The sequence below is a fragment of the Phalacrocorax aristotelis genome, chromosome 9, assembly GCF_949628215.1.
Source record: "Phalacrocorax aristotelis chromosome 9, bGulAri2.1, whole genome shotgun sequence".
In the NCBI taxonomy this organism is placed as follows: Eukaryota; Metazoa; Chordata; class Aves; order Suliformes; family Phalacrocoracidae; genus Phalacrocorax; species Phalacrocorax aristotelis.
This window is the reverse complement of record NC_134284.1, coordinates 35,464,195-35,476,713: the sequence shown is the minus strand read 5'-3', so window position 1 is coordinate 35,476,713 and position 12,519 is coordinate 35,464,195. Positions and strand designations below refer to the sequence as shown.

The following is a 12,519-nucleotide window of genomic DNA, read 5'->3' as shown; positions in this document are numbered from 1 at the left end:
ATGACGATCAGGAGCACACACTGAGCCTGTTCTGCTCTGCACACGGCAAGGTGAGACTTCGTACCAAAACTGACAGCCCCCATTTTTCCCTCCCCGCATGCTTGCCCAGAGATAAGCTCGCTGGTCTGAGGAGCCAGAGCAGAGACCCCTGAAAGACAGCAAATCTCCACAACCTGCTTTGCAAATTACCTTCAGCTGCAAAGCACAAGAGCCACATCATAAATACACTTCGGGGGGGGACTAAGCACTCTCCTGAGCTGTTATTTGCAGATCCTGGCATCACAGGACAGTTGCACTTTGGGAGCCTCACATTTGTACATTGAGAACCTGAAGACAAAGGGTTTCAGCCTGACCCTCCCAGAAGGTTTTGCTCTGAGAGGCCATGCTCGAAACCACCCTATGCAGAAGCAAACACATGGATTTCTGGAGAGCGAGTGGCTTCAGTGGGCACTGAAGGGATGGAGCTGGAACATAACAGCAGTTTCTACAACCTGCAAGTAGGAGGGACCTTTCCCAGAGCAGAACCAGCAGCTGGGGAAGGGGAGATGACAGAGATGCCCTATGCTGAGGTTTGGAAGTCAGCATGGCCTTAATACTGGCCACATCTAGCTGCGTACCCAGGGCGTGCTGCTCGGAACCCATGAGCCAAAGGGTGCTGCTGCCCGACCCCCAGATTGGGGTTAGTACCCCATGGCCACCAAACCTGCTCCCCATCCCAACCCTGCACCACCACCGCCGCTGCACAGATGTAATCATCATCATCAACAGGTGTAATGCAAGGCGAAGAGGAAACAAAAGCAAGGTCACAGCACTTCCCAAGTACACGGGGCCAGCTCTCAGCTGCCACAGGCTTGAAAGCCCAACAAAACCTATCACCCGTAGCAAGGGTTTAGGACAAACAAGCTCAAATGACAGCCAGAGCTAGAGATGCACAGCTTTGACCACCACAAGCTTCCACATCGCATTCCTACGCACTTTCATGGCTGCAGCTCCATTAGCACCACATCCATAAAGCTGCCAGAGCCACTCGTTTCTCACCACCCATTAGCCTAGTAGCATCCGTGGGGACAAACTCACACGGGGCAGAGGGAACCTCGGGATCCCTACACCACCCTCTGCTCACGGCAGGGTCGACACTGAATTCAGCCCCAGCTGCTCATGACTTTGTCCAGCAGCACCTGGAAAGCCACAAGGGATGGAGGTGGCAGAGCCTCTCTGGGCAGCCGATCCCACGCACAGACCAGCCCTCCAGCCTCTCTCGTGTTTACGGAGACAAGAAGGGGAAGGAAGCCTCTCAGACAGAGCCTGAGCCCTTTTAATTGGCACCAGTTGAAAGAAAGCACCAATTAAGCCACACTGCCCCAGTTCTCAGGCCAGCAAAACACCCTGGGCTGGAGGCAGGCTTGCAGAGCGCAGTCAGCAGCACGTTTATACAGGAGAAACCTGGGCAAAGGCTGCTAGTTGTGCTGAGGCCCAAGAAGTCAATGCTTCAGGAGTCTCCAACACTGTCGGGTGTTTCAGCCCTGGGACCCTCAATGTCTTCAAGCAACTTATTTCTATGCATACCAAGGGGATCATCTTTCAGAGACAAGATAGTTATGCTGATACAGATGAAAAACAGGGATTTTACAAATTTATCCTGATTTTTGCTTGAGTTGCAAGAGAGCAAAAACCCATCCAACCCAAAAGGTGCAACAAGAGGTCCCCCCAAGAGGCCAATGTAGCCATTGGGGAGCACAGCATGGTTACAGACCCGTCGAGTTAACTGACCGACCTCATTCGTAGACTAGCCTTTTACACCTCCTTGACAGCTAAAACAGAGGAGTAAGGTTAGAGTGGCCTCTTCTGTCGAGGGCATCACTTCCCTGGGGGTTGCGGGCAGATTAACACCGATTTCAAGGTCGGGGCAGCCCATGTGGCCAGCGCCAGGAGATGGATAAACATCCCTGTGGCAGTGAGCAAACGTTACTGAGAACAGGCTAAAGAAGCTGGCTCTGGTGGAAAAGCTTTTCTTTGAGTTTTTTTTATTTATTTTTAAGCTCAGCTGCATAGGAATAACACTGGAAGACTGAAAACTGGAAATGTCTCCCTTGCTTCCCCATTCAGGGTTTGGCATCCCCCTGCGCAGGCAGCTGCAGAGCCACCCCCCCACTTCTCTAGGAAAGCACAAGTGAAGCCAGGAGACAGAGGAGGGGACAAAGCAGCAGCATTTCTCCTTCCCACTGGAAAACTCCCACCGTGAGCTCCTGAACATGCAATACTGAATCAACAATACTTGGCAAACTGGGGCAGGCTGGAACGGGCCCCGCACCAGGAAAACGCTGCTGTGGCCGTATGCTAACGCACGCCACCAAACCCAACCACTTGGCACCTTTTCTGTTCTGGAGAAGCAAGAGGGGATTCTGGGGTTGAAAGCACTAGGCACAAAGAGAGCTGCTAATCTTGATCACAAAACCAGGGAGGGGGGGAAGATCTGGATTCCTGAGCAAGCATATGTACAGGCATACGTGGGGCAGGGGGGCTGCCGAGAGCCGTGCAGCTCCCAGGACAGCCAGCCTTTTCCTTTTGTGCAGGAGCATACAGGCTGTGTGCTGGAGGGGGGAAAAAAAATATGCAGAGGACTGACCAGAGGAACTGGAAGCTCTAGATTTAGGGCACCCTCCCAAAGCAGCTGCCTGCTGTAGAGGTCAGCCACTCACCACCCTTCTTCCCCATCCCCTTCTACTGGGGAGCGCTGGAGCCACGGCTGGGATTTTGCAGATGAGCTAATAGATGAGGATGATGCTCTACTCACTTAGCTCCCAGCCCACACTTCGTTAGCCATGGAGGCAATGTTATAGCCCTCACTAAACTGCTGGCCCACGCCACAGACAGGGGCACAGGGAGACTAGCGGCGCCAGCACCCGGTGCACATCACCGCACGAGCCCAGCTCCTCCCCAGCTTCCCAGGGCAGCCTGCCTTGGGAATTCAGGGCTGGAGCAAGGGAGGGCGACCATCACCTTTGGTGGGACAAGCCCAAGGACATCCAAACCACTTTAGGATGGCGTGGGGAGCAGTGACATGTTGGGGGTACAGCCCACCCCAGTGTCCGGCCCCTTCCCGCTCACCTCCTCGCAGCCACTGGAGGCAATGTGCGGGGGATGCGCTTCCTCACTCAGCGGCTCGATGACGGTCACCTCAGCAAAGTCCTCCACCGACTCCTGGAACTCCGGCAGGGACCGCCGGCCGTAGCGTTTGCCACCTTTGATGTACTTGGGCTGGGCTTCTGGGGAAGAATCTGTGAAGTTCAAGAACAAAGCACATTAGTAGCATGATTCTTGCACATCCAGCTGCCAGGTCACAGCACACAGGGCTGTTTTGGTCGCAGTGTTTCAAGCACCAAACTGCCACCACCGTTCCCCCTGGGCAGGCACCAGCAGCTGCTCCTTTCCAGGACCAGTACCCTCACCATGGCGTCAGGCCTGATGGATTGGAATTGGTCCTGCTCAAAAAAAAAAAAGGCTATCACAAAGTAGAATCAAGGCTCCATCTTCCTCATCCTTCCCCAATTCCCAAATCAAGTTTGCTCAGTTAACAAGACAGGGCAAAACCCCTTCAACCTTGCAAATGCAGCCTCAGATGGAAAGTCAATTAGGGCTCTCCTCCTTGCACTAATCTTCATTATCAGCAAAGGGCAGGTTTAATTAGGGACAGTGTAGCACTTGAGCAGCTCAAGTCTCCAGATTAAGCAGACACCTAGGCAACTGCCACTGCTTTTGGGGGATTTAAATCACAGCTCGATTAGAAGTGTGAAAACAACCAGGCAAGTGGAAAAAAAAAATGGGCAAGTTTGGAGGCAAATGTCTCCCAGGGGCCGACACGAGCAGCTGATCTGGGCGACAGTGGGGCAGGTCCCATCTTGTGCTGTGCAACTAATGCCAACTGCAAGATCTAAATAACCCTTTGGAGTCGTCATCTAATTACAGGGGTCTTCGCGTCTCTGCTTGCATTCCCCAGCTCCAGCTTCCCACAGCAAGCTCCTGCCTTCGGGGACTGAATTATCTGGGAGCACTCACGGAGAGGGATCAAAACAAGAAATAAATAAGCATGTTTTGGGCTATTTTCAGTGCGAATCATCTGACGTCTGGAGCAGGGGGCAAATTAAACAGAGGACCAAATTAACCAGGGATTCAATTAGGGAAAGGCTCTCCGCCACGCTTTGTTTCAGTGTTTGCTAACCTTACCATCAAAACCCCCCCAGGACTCGATCATCTTCATTTTCCGCCACTCGCAGTGTACCGAGGCAGCGGCAAGAGCAGCAGCTTTTTAAAATTTTATTTGCAGAGCGCTCTGGTACAAAATAAATGCAGGAGTGCAATACTAATAAGGAGCAAGGAAGCTGTTCAATCATTGACAAACGGTACACAGAAAGCAGCGGGTCTTCTAAACCCCCCTGCCCAAATGCCTCCTTGGATAATATTCCTTTAGATATGGAAGAAGGCTTCAAGCTTGTTAGAGGAAAAATATTCTGCAACTTAGCTATGCAATGAATTATAAAATACACAGGACTAGGAGTCCTTTGATTCCTCCAGCCTTGCACTCCATCCATCCATATTGCAGCTCTAGGGAACAAACCCGGCACCCGTGTTTGAACAAGGCCATTTTAACAAGATTTGCTGCAGCTGGGACTCGCACATGAAAGTTGTGTGATGAAGTGCGCCGATAGAAAAATCGCAATGAGACAGGCTGATTAAGTAAGAGCCCGAGAACAAAAGCAAACCTTATCACTCCTATTAAAGCCTGCCCGGTGGTGAACAATCTCCATCGAGCAGCTCTCTCTGAAATGCTAATATTTGCGGCTACTCATTCACCCATTTATTTTCTCCCTGCCATCTCCCCCGCCCTTGCAGAAGAGGGCTGGGGGGCTTTGGTGTATTTTTTTTGAGAAATAATTTTTCCTCCTCTAAGACAGAAGGGCACCTCTGCGCCCATCTGTCTTTGGAAAGACGTAGAGGAAAAGAAACTGTAATTTAGCAGTAATGAAGCTATGGCTTAATTTCCTTCTGGATTTCCCAATGCTCAGAACAGTCCTGTTTCTACCCCTCCACCCCAACAGCATGTTTTACCACCACTGCAGCTGAAAATCCACCTGTATATGGAAACAACCGTGCCACCCTGCAGATGCTTTAACAGCAAGAGGGGAAATGGGAGCATCTCCCCACTTCTGTGCTTTAAGCATTTGGAGGCTGGCAGCTGATTTCTCTCTCCTCTTTGGTCTGAGAACCTGAGCATGCTTGTTTTTCCTTTGCAGTTAAAGAATTGTGAAGCCTGAGAACATCCCCGGGAGGGAAAGGCGACCCTTCACAGTTTGAGAAGAGCAGGAAGTTTACTCCTGCCTTGCAAAGTTTTGACTTTGAAATAGGCTGTGCCTGAGCCCAGCTATCAAGGGGATCCCAGCTCAGGCACCCTGAAATCCTGTTTCCAGGGTGCTTTTGTTAACAGTGGGTTACAGCTCTTCCCCTGCAAGCCCCATGCACCTTTGTGCTGTTGGGCTGCTGGGTGCACAGTGCAGATCAAAGCCCTCGTCTTACAGGGCCACGGGCACCACACTGGCATAAGGGAGCACATCCTGCAGCCCCATCCCCGGGAGCACGACCAGTCTCCTTTGCAGAAAGCCCCATGCACCATCACCTCTGGACTGTGTATGCACAGATACCTCCCATGTGTGCAGCATCCTCTAAGCTCCTCCGCCCTCCTGCTTTCCCAACCCAAACCCCCAGCACAGCAGCCAGTGCCCTTCCACCATCCCCAGTACTGAAGGAAAGCTGAGCACACAAGCCAGCAAAAAGCAGCAACCTGTGCTCCCCAAACACTGAAAGTTCACCGACAAACTGAACTGAATTTCTCATTTCCAGCCAAAACGGATGAGGAAGTATGGAAAGAGCTGCTCAATCCACGTGTGCTTTCAAAGGCACATGAGGCAGACATCAAAAAATCAATGCTTCCCCTAAGAGAGATGCACATGAGACGGCCCTGTGTGCCATTTACCAGAAAAACTGTAAAATACACCCCTGTATTGAACACCGAGGGGAGGCTGCTCTTGTTCAAGTCTGACCTCTGGTACCCCCTTCTGCAACCTGCAGCGAGGGGAGATGCTGCTCCTCATAGACCCTCGTTATTGTGTGGCTGACAAGAAAGGGAGAAAGAAAGAGAAAATAGGTCGAACCCTCCCTGCTTCCTACAGCCCTTGGCAACACACAGGCTTAGTAAAACACACTCTGGAGCTGGTGCCTAATTAGATACTGGGGTCTGATCTGCCCCCCTGAACTGCCCCTGGGCTGGGGGTGGGAGAAGGAGCTGCCGAGAGAGCAAGCCTCTTGCCTTCCTGCCCCACTACTGGGGGGGTTGTGGCCCCCAAAATGCCCCCCGGAAAAAAACACCAGACAAAAAACCACAAACCCTAAATCTGCATTTCACAAGACCACCCCCCACCCCATTTAAGTGCTGCAGACAGCAGCCATCACTTCCCCAGCTCACTTCCCCCCCCAGTCCCTCTCAGCAGTAAAATGTCTCCATGGTTAGAGATTTACACTTGATTTTCTGCCTTTCTGCGCTAGATAAGTAATTTCAAAATCCTGCTCTGTCCTCAGATGCTGGGGGGGGGGGGGCGGCTCCCCTTAATGGCGAGCAACATTTTCCTGGGCCCAGCATCAAAGCCATTGAGCGCAGACAAAAGGGGGTTTAGAGGAGGAAGACCCTCGCCACGCAAGCCTGTGGTTTAGAGACAAAATTAATTTCTTTGCTGCTTAAGATTTGGAAGGGAAGGATCCTCTTTGCAGCAGCAGGCAGCCTACTGCTGGGCAAAGCACATCGCGGCTAGGATCTGCTAAATCCTAATCCCCCGAGACACCAGGTACTGTCTAAACTCCTAGTCCCTATTTCACACTTCAGGCTCAGCAACCCAGGCAGAGAGGAGCAGCAGCAGGGTCACAGCAGCCCAAAGCCAAGACATTTTGGCCCAGATGCACTGCCTGTACCTAAATCACCCCTATCCCAACAGCAGTACCGGTTTTATACCTGTCCCGACCCAGGTCAGCTTGCAGAGCCAGAGCCAGACCTTAACAGCCTTCCCCCTGCAGGTGGGATTCCTGCAAGGGCATCATCCTCACCAGCTCCTCTTCAGGAGGGCAACTCTGTTCATGTGCTGGGAAAGAAAAAAACCCAACAGCCCCTTGTGACTGCATGGAAGATGGCATCAGGCTGCTCTTTAATTTGCCCTGGGTGTTCCTGTAATCCTGTGCTCCACCCTGGTAATGCCTCCTTATCCAGGCTTCCAACACACAGGGCTGACTTTTTCTTTGCCATAATGGGGAGGAAAAAAAGCCTGATTTTACTTTTTTTTCCCCTAAACACCCACTAACTGAATTTTTTCCCTCCACTCCCCGCCCTTAAATCTATTTTATTGTCCCCAGACATCCCCTCACTGCCTCAGTGACCCATGGGCACAGAGCACAGGCGTCAGCAGCACCCAGCCCGGCTCCCACAGGGCTCCCAGCAGCCACAGGCTCGGCCCCCAGCCCCTCTCCAGAGGGCCAAACCCCAGTAATTTGGGCTGCAATTTATCCGCATGCACCACCTTTGTCAGGCAGCTCTGCAAAGGCCCGAGGTGCTGCTGGGGGTGACGGGTCTCCCCGGCAGTCACACTCCTGCACACAGGAGCTAAAATAACCACCAAAATAAGCGCTATTTTGAGACACATTCAGGCTTTTTTCTGCTTTTCCCAGAGTCTTCCCCTATTCCACTTCCCAGCAGAGCTGGGGTTTGCCTGGCCGGCTGACGCTCTGGTTCGCAGCTGGGTCTGTGTCCCCCCACCGACGCCTCAAGCAGACAGAGCTGATGACAGCAGCGCTGGGAGCTCTGCCTGCCTTGGTTTTCAGAGCTGCTTCCCAGGCAAAGTGCCTGCAGCCTGCCAGAACCATCCTCCCTGCCAGTCTTCCCTTTGGAAAGGGAATTTGGCTTCTTTGCCAAGAAAAAAAAATAAATATATCAGCTGCTCTCTGCAAGCCTGAGTGCCTCTCCCACCTGCTGCTTCCCCCTCAAAACAGGGAAACCCCCGTCAGCCCCTTCTGTAGGAACTGCTTTTGCATCCCACGCCAGTTTTGGTTCCTTGTCCCCAGCTTGTGGGTCCCACTGTGACCCCAAGGGGCTGCTCCATCACCTGCAGGCCCCTTGTGCACCCACGGGGACAGCGATGCTGGCCCCTGCCGGGTGCCCTCGGCCGTGTAGCACAGACTGTCTGGGGGCTGCAGGGGAGCAGCTGGTTTGGAGAGCAAAGACAAGCCCTCCGACTGCTCACAGACCCGAGGGACCTTCCCATCGCCCAAGTCCCCGTGTAAAACCACAGCATCAAGGCACATGGCCGCTTCCTTGCAGAGCAAACTCTCCAGATGCAGCAAACAGCCTTAAAATCTGGGCTTTTATTTTTTTCTTCCCCAAATTAAATTTTCATTTAAATGATATGATTTGAAGCCCTTAACTCAATTTTTCCTGAGCCCGGGGCAGGCTGTAACACCAGCATTTCCACAGTCACTGACAGTTTGACACCAACAGCACAAAGCAGCTTGTTCTCCAAATCTTGAGTTTGATCTAAATTAAAAGAAGCAAAGACTTTGGCGTTAACCGACCTGTCAAAACGCATTAGAAATAAATGCCTCCCAGGTCTGCCCGGCACAGGCTCCCTACCTGCACTGCGTGCCCTTTGATTACCTGCCATGCAAAACCCAGCTGTAAAATGTGTCCCCAAGGAGGGCTCTCCAGCTCCAACGTAGCCTCTTGCCAGCTGCATTTGTAATTTCCCCTGTGATAACCCCAAATTTAGCCCTTCCTAGAAGATTTATTTATATTTAAATCAAGCCGGAGCTTCTCAGCCATATGATTCCCCCATAAACGCAGAGCACTGGATTAGTTCTGGTTTGCCAGAGCTGCCTCCTGCCCCATGCCAGCTCCTCTGAGGGGCTGGAAGAGATCGCAGCAGACTGGACCCCTCGCCAGGCACTGGTGAGACTCCCCCCCTCACTCCTGAGCACCCACTGACCTGCGGAAAAACTGTGTTAAAAGATGCCGAGTGCAAGAGCTGTCATCACCCATCTCCCTCTAAGCATTAAGAGCTTTGGAAATGAGGAGTGAGGAAAAAAATAATCCATCAATAGTATCTCTTGGGCCCTGTGGTTTCTGCAGCCTATTTAAAGGGGAAAGTTGTTCTTTTGCTGACTGGCTGCGCTCTCAAGCACAGGATGCTCCAGCTGAGATTGATGCTCCAAGAGAAGAAACCTGGAGTTTCCCTCTTCCCCTTTGCTAAGCTGTTTTCTCCTTCAGGGATTTCACGCCCCTGCTGCTCCGAAGGCAGGATTAGGGATTTACATACAGGTGTGATACTAGGCAGACCTCAGCCCCCCCGCTAGCTCCAGCTGGAGCTGCAGGGGCTCAGCCCTCACCCTGGCCCCACACCTCCCCAGTGCTCCCAGCACCACCAACCCCTTGTGCATGGGGAGGTGGGGCACACCAAAGCTGTGACCCCATTTCCTGCCAAGGACCTAAAAAAAAAAAAAGCCACATTTTCCAGGCACTCTGAAACAAAGGGAAGGAGAAAACAAGGCAGTGAGGGCTCACAGCACCCACTGCTTTCTCCAGCCAGCCCCAACCTGGTTTGTCAGAGGGCTCATCTTGTTCAGAAGCATCTTTGGGCCAGACTGACTGTCCCCGGGGAGAAATACAGACACCTCGGAGTAGCTTCCTACAGGACTGAGCTCACCCCGCTCATCTCAGACACAAGGAAACAAAATAGACTTTAAAAATAAACAACAGAAATCAGTGCTAGATAGGAGGCATGGTCTGGCAGCCCCTCTCCAGGAGCTCTCGCACAGAGGTTCCCCTTAAAACCTTCAGAAAACCGGAGTAGCCCCCAAAGCCAGCACAGGTTTTCGGTGAGGCGCTGCCATCCCCCGAGACGGCTCCCACCGCCGGCCTCTGCGGAGGCCCAGCAGGAGCGCACCGGCAGCCAGGGCTGCCGCCAGCCCAGCCCGGAGCAGAGGCTGCCCCGAGGCACAGCTCGCAAACCCTCCGGCCAGGCTGGGGCTTCTGCGCCTGCGCCGGGGTCGCACCACCTCGGGGCCTGGCTCCGGGCGAGCCCCGAAGCACTGCAGGGGAGGGCAAGGGGATGCACCAGCCCCAGCTGGGAAGAAGAAGCAGCAGCATCATTAAAGCATCCATTTGATTGCCTGCCCAGAACTATCTGCTGCAGCTGGAGAGCTCCTAGAGCATCCCTGCCCACCAGAAGCGTTGTGGGATAGAGGGACCTTGGCCCATCTAGCAGTCATGGGACACCTTGAGCATCTTAAGTGCTGTTAGCTGTCTGCATGCAGACATCACGTGCTTCTCCGGGCATTTAGATCATGGTAATGGGATATAAATACCTAATAGCTCAGAAAATGCTTTGTGCAAGGCTCCACAACAGACCTTAACTCTTCCTTCTCCCTAGGTCTGGGCATCCAAGCACAAGAACTTGTCTCAGCACCTAAAAAGCACTTTCTCGTCCAAGTTCCTCTGTGAGAGCCCCCCAAATCTGCTTTGCCAAAGAAAATGTACTATTTTAGATAATTTTAGTATTTACCTGGTTCTTGGAAGTGCTCTTCATTTGACAGGGTCCTGGATAAGATGAGAATAAGTGCTTCTTTAAATTGATCAAAGTGGACCTGTGCAAGAAAAGGAAGAAAGGAGGAAATCAACAGGTGCAGATATTTAATTATCAGGCCAATAATCCAGCAGGAAGATTGGCAGCAGCACAAATCTCTTAGACCACCACACTGAAACAAGAGCACACCTGTGCCTGCCAAGAGCCTTGGCAAGGGGCACAAATGAATCTCAGCTTGTTCAGTCTCAGGACCTGGAGAAATGAAGACACAGCCAGTGTCTCTGGACATGTGAAAAAAAGTGTTATCACAATGACCCAAAGCCACTGCTTTAGTGCATTAGTTGGGTTTTTCCATCAAGCAAGAAGTCAAAATAACGTGTCCAGAGGACCAGGGAGCATCTCCATCACTTGAGATGGCCTGGCAAGGGTCAGTGGCTCCTACAGTGAGATACCAGTCCTGACCAGTGACAAGATACTCCGTTGTAGAAATGCTCCGCTGCTCTAATTACGATTCAAAACACACTTTCCAAAGCAGATGGTAGAAAGTTGCACCCTTTCCAGGGCAGCCCTGCCCCGGCTCCTGCCTGCTGCAGCTCTGCAAGGGCTGGACTGGAAATACCAGGTCTGGAGTGCAGCTATGGCAAAAACAAGGAGAGATGATCCTACCACTGGGTTTTGGGGGTTCCCCCCCCCCCCCTTTTCCATCTGCATCTTCCTGGAAAGCCTCCTGCATCACCGCTATGACCAGTTGCAAAGGGGCTACAGCATCCTTCACAGCCGCACCAGGGAATGTCAGCAATTCCAGCCGCGGCAGATGGAAACCCGGGGACAGCTGGGGAAGCTCTTTGACATGGGTCAGCGGCAAGGCAGAGCTGCCTGCTGCGATTTCTTCTGGCTAAATAAACCCTAGGGGAATTTTTAGAATTAAACAAGAGACTTTGTATTTAAAGGACCCACCGAGGTTGCTCTTGCTGGCAGAGTCAATTGCTACAAATCCGGTGCAAAGGGCAGGAGCCGCAGTCAGAGGGGTTTTAACACCGCTGCGGGAGGCACAAGCAACAAAGTTCAGGTCTGAAGTTTGCCAGCTTGTTCTCGGGGTTGAGCCAGCCCAAAAAAGAAAAACATGCAGGCAGGGGACGACAGCAGAGCTGGGGGCTCAGCCACAGGCCCCTGGGGAAGGGGAGCTCCTCACACCGCAGCTCAGGCAGCGCAAATCACCCCACAGGTTTCAAACACAGGCTCCCTGAGTAATTAAACAGTTAGAAATGTGTTCAGTGAAGAAACTTGTCAGGGATGCCTTCATCTGAATACTAATTGCTGCCATTCATTTCCAAACACTGGTGTACTTCAAAAGGACAGTTTACAGAGATAGGAGATTTTGCCTGATTAAAAAAAAAACTTGACATTTAGACTAAATGAGGATGAATAAAAGATGAGGGTGTTCGAATAACAGGTCCCCTCCCCATGAGATCTTCCTGGGAAGGGAACGGTGGCAACAGCCACAGGGACAGGCAGAGACGACCCCTTGGATGGGTGCTGGGGCTGGGTTGGATGGGACCTCATTGTGGCAAGAAAATAAAACAAAAATCACTTTGCATCACTTGTGCAAACACACCAAATGAGAGGGCAGAGTAAAACCACCTGGGCAGGTGCAGAGAGCACCACTGACACATAACCTGCTCTGCCTAACGAGCCCCATAACTTGGGTTTGCCAAGAAGCACTAACCAAGGGGGGGAAGGAAGAAGGGGGGGCCAAGCCCTCACTGCTGCAGCTGCGCACAGGACAGATGGCTCCGGCGTCGAGGCCACAGAGCGATTTTACCATGACCACCACATCCAAAGGAGCCCG

General features: G+C 52.3%; 1 protein-coding gene across 3 annotated transcripts in view; it reads right to left on the bottom strand.

Moving 5' to 3' along the window:
• NIN (ninein) overlaps nucleotides 1-12,519 on the bottom strand; it is a 61,743-nt gene that overhangs the window by 38,337 nt on the left and 10,887 nt on the right. For all 3 annotated transcript variants that reach the window (XM_075104367.1, XM_075104369.1, XM_075104368.1), the window contains exons 3-4: nucleotides 10,650-10,731; nucleotides 3,109-3,278 (exon numbers count right to left, since the gene is read on the bottom strand). In XM_075104367.1, coding sequence (XP_074960468.1) covers nucleotides 3,109-3,278; nucleotides 10,650-10,731 — 252 coding nt within the window. The remainder of the gene's footprint in view (nucleotides 1-3,108; nucleotides 3,279-10,649; nucleotides 10,732-12,519) is intronic.